At 59.1% G+C, this 3,391-nt stretch overlaps 1 protein-coding gene across 1 annotated transcript in view; it reads left to right on the forward strand.

Moving 5' to 3' along the window:
- Positions 1-747: 747 nt before the first annotated feature.
- WBP1 (WW domain binding protein 1) overlaps positions 748-3,391 on the forward strand; it is a 4,399-nt gene continuing 1,755 nt past the window's right edge. Inside the window, exons 1-3 of the mRNA XM_015415724.1 lie at positions 748-817; positions 1,670-2,163; positions 2,782-2,971. Coding sequence (XP_015271210.1) covers positions 748-817; positions 1,670-2,163; positions 2,782-2,971 — 754 coding nt within the window. The remainder of the gene's footprint in view (positions 818-1,669; positions 2,164-2,781; positions 2,972-3,391) is intronic.

The following is a 3,391-nucleotide window of genomic DNA, read 5'->3' on the forward strand; positions in this document are numbered from 1 at the left end:
AAACCCTTCTCCTCTTCTGAACGTTTCTTGCCTTGGAAACCCTACTGGGTCGCCATAAGTCGCCTGTGACTTGATTGCCAAAAAGAACAAGAAAAGGAAGACTGTGGAGGTTAGGGTATAGTAAATTATAGCCATTTACAGAAATAAGGGTAGCAGGCTGGTGCAGATTTGCCCTGCAAGTTTATATCCCTTCTCCCAGACGAGGAGGTTGGGCATGCACTCTGCAAATGCTCAGATGCACACTCTTGAGACCCAGCTTTCAACACCAGTCTCAGGTGAAGTGTTTCCATCCTCCCCCCTTGCAAGTTGTGTGTATGCGTACAGACCCAAGATTCTGGCTGCCTTGGATACAGGAACACAACCCAGAATCTCGAGTGGGCGCCTATCCTGCGTTTCAGAAAAAGGATTGCAATGCGCACCCAAGGCTTTGACCCAAGTGCTGAGCCAGGCCAACGCAGGAGGAGTTCAGAGTACCTTGTCCCTGAACGGCGAGGGCTCTCTCCTTGTGTATTCCAGTTATGGAGACACAGGTGCCACAGCCACCAGGCATTCAGTGAAGACAACTGGAAGTTCATCCTCACGGACTGCACGGAGGGCCGCATGACGATCACCAGAGTTGCCAACTTACTGCTGTGCGTGTATGCAGAGGAGATGGGGGAGGGGGCTTTGGGATGCTGAAAGCAAAGGCCCAGCCGCCCAAGCTTTGGTCCAGTACCTCAAAGACCGGCTTGCCCAGGTAGCGGCATCATGAGCCATGGAGCCAAAGAGACAGGGGAGAGGCTACTTCTGAAACAAGCTTTTACGCAAGAGAAACTAGGTACTCAGAAGGGTTCTTTTTTTGGCTTGCAGACTCCACCTCCTATCACGTCAGCCCTCCTTAATTGTGTGTCTTTCAAATTTAAAGCAAAGGTGGGAAAAGAATAAAAAGCTGTGCTTATCAAAATCTCGAGTGAACCTTCCTGAACAGAAAGGCATCACGTGATCCTGCCAGGGATATAAGGGGAAGGAAAGCCCATCTCCTGGCAACGGGGCAGGGCAGGGCCACTCCCAGGCTCTGCCGGTTGCACAATGGAGCTGCCCCTTTTTGTGCCTCCAGGTGTGCCCGCTCAGAGCTGGAAAGCACCCAGGCCTCCCCCTCTGCTGCAAACTTTGATCTTCTTGGGGAATGCCACCCATGCCCCAGCTCAGAGGGCGGGCTGAACAGGAGGAAGTCAGTCCACCCGCCAGGCAAAACGGAGGCCAAGTGGGCACTCTTAAGGAGGCCCTGGGTGGAGGCCCCTTGGCTGAGTTGAGGCCCGGCGGCCATTTCCGCAGAATGGAGACTCAGGCTGATCAGCAAGGCCGGTCTCTCTGGCCGCTACAGTCCCTCTCTTTAGGTGGCGCTTGGTGCTTTTGAGCTGCCCAGAAGAGTGTCGAACAGATGTGGTTGGCTGGGGGCTGGGGGAGTGAGGCTCAGCTGGCGGTGCTGGCAGGCGGCACCCGAGGAGGGGGAGGCTGTCCCCACCAGACAGCCCACTGAGCCTGGCTTCCAGGGGTTGGGCCGGGCGTGCCCAGTCGAGCCTGGTGGGAAGGCAACACCTTGCTGGCCTTGGAATCCTGACTCCACAGGTGTGAGAAACAGGCACTCTGCACGCGTCCAGACAAACTCTTTTCTTTCTTCGCACTCCAGGCGTTCCCTGGCGATCCAGAGAACTCCTGGCGCTGAACTGCTCCGGTAGACCGGCGCTCCGGCACTGGAAGTACTGGCGAGGCTTCTTCCCCCTCTCCTCCAGAGCCCCTGGCAAAGAGGCAGCTGTGACAAAGAAGGGGGGGGGCACACACCGGCGCACCCCCCCCCTGAAAACTCTCTGGCGCCCCCGCGTGGACAGCGGCAGGTACTGCGACGTGGGACCGGGGGGGCGGATGGTCCTCGGCTCCCTCTACCAGAGGGTCCGGGTCCCGTCCCGCCACGACCTTCGGTTCGGCCGGGAGAGGCTCCGAAAGAAAAGGGGCGGAGCTCGGATCCGCCCCCGGACCCCCGTCCGGGGTTCCCCCGGAGGTCCCGGTCAACCCCCCGGTGGTCTCCCAGGTCTCCTGAGTTCCCTCCATGCCCCCCGTACCTTTGAAATTGAAGACCCTGCCGGACTGCAGGGACTTTGCCATCGGTCGGAGGTCTTCCGGAGAGTCAGGTGTAGGGCTGAGAGTGTCCCCTAGGCCACCCGATAGGTGAGTCGGGCCAGCTCCCGGCCCATGGCCTTCAGCCGGCTGCCTGTGGACCTCGGATATGCTCAGGGGCTCTGTGAGAGAGGGACAGAAACTAGAAGATTTCAAAGTGGTGGGTTTTACCTGTGAGTCAGCAGTGAGCTGGGCTACAGCTCCAAGACTCCCATCTGCTGTCACAGGAACAGCCGAGATGTGCTGTTCGGCCTCCCAGCCGGCGTTGACAGTAGAGGACTCAGAAGGAGCAGGGTTCGCCGGCCCGGTCCTTGGGCCCTCCAGCTGCTGCATTGGTTCAGATGGAGCCTCGGGTGACTTGCTTCCCACATCCTCCTGGCCATGGCTGGAGAGACCTGAAACTGAGAGACAAGCCGAGCCCTGGGGGCTCCCGGGGCCCACCGGGGCACGGCCGGTGGACGCCAAGGCCTCCATGGGCACCCCCTCGACCTCCCCCACCGAGTTGTGGGGACACAGGGGGTCCCCCCGGGCTCCCAGTGCCACCCGAAGACTCACCTGGTGGGATGAAAGTTCTTCTAAGTCCCCACTCCCATAGGAATCAATGGGAGGTCGCCCGCCCGCCCCCAGCCGGCCTCCCTCCCTCTGTGCCTGGCAGGGTTCTGGCTCCTGTGGACGGTCCTGATCCTGTTCAGCTGCTGCTGCGCCTACCGGCACCGCCGCGCCAAACTCCGCCTGCAGCAGCAGCAGCGCCAGCGGGAGATCAACCTCATTGCCTACCACGGTGCCTGCAACTACCCGCCCTCCGGCATGGACCTCCGTGAGTGGGCGGGGGGGAGGAGGAGGAGGAGGAGGAGGGGGAATTGCAAGGAGATAAGTAGGTGGTACCACTCCAGTGGGAAGGTCACAGCGTTTTAGTCATGCCGGCCGCATGACCACGGAAACATCTTCGGACAGCGCCAGCTCTTCGGCTTGGAAACGGAGATGAGCACCACAACCCTAGAGTCGGATTCGACTGGCTTTCGAGCAAGGGAACCTTTACCTTTATAGATAGGGGCTCTGGGGCAAGGGATGCTCTTTATTCTTGTTGCTTATTTATTTATTTATTTATTTATTTATTTATTTCATTTATACCCCACCCTCCCCGCATGCTTGGGAGGGGGGCAACAGTGGGAGGGCTTTTACTGTCCTGGCCCCACTGCTGGACCTCCTGATGGCACCTGGTGTCTTTCGCCACTGT

Source organism: Gekko japonicus, unplaced genomic scaffold, assembly GCF_001447785.1.
Source record: "Gekko japonicus isolate JY-2015 unplaced genomic scaffold, Gekko_japonicus_V1.1 scaffold4958, whole genome shotgun sequence".
NCBI lineage: Eukaryota > Metazoa > Chordata > Lepidosauria > Squamata > Gekkonidae > Gekko > Gekko japonicus.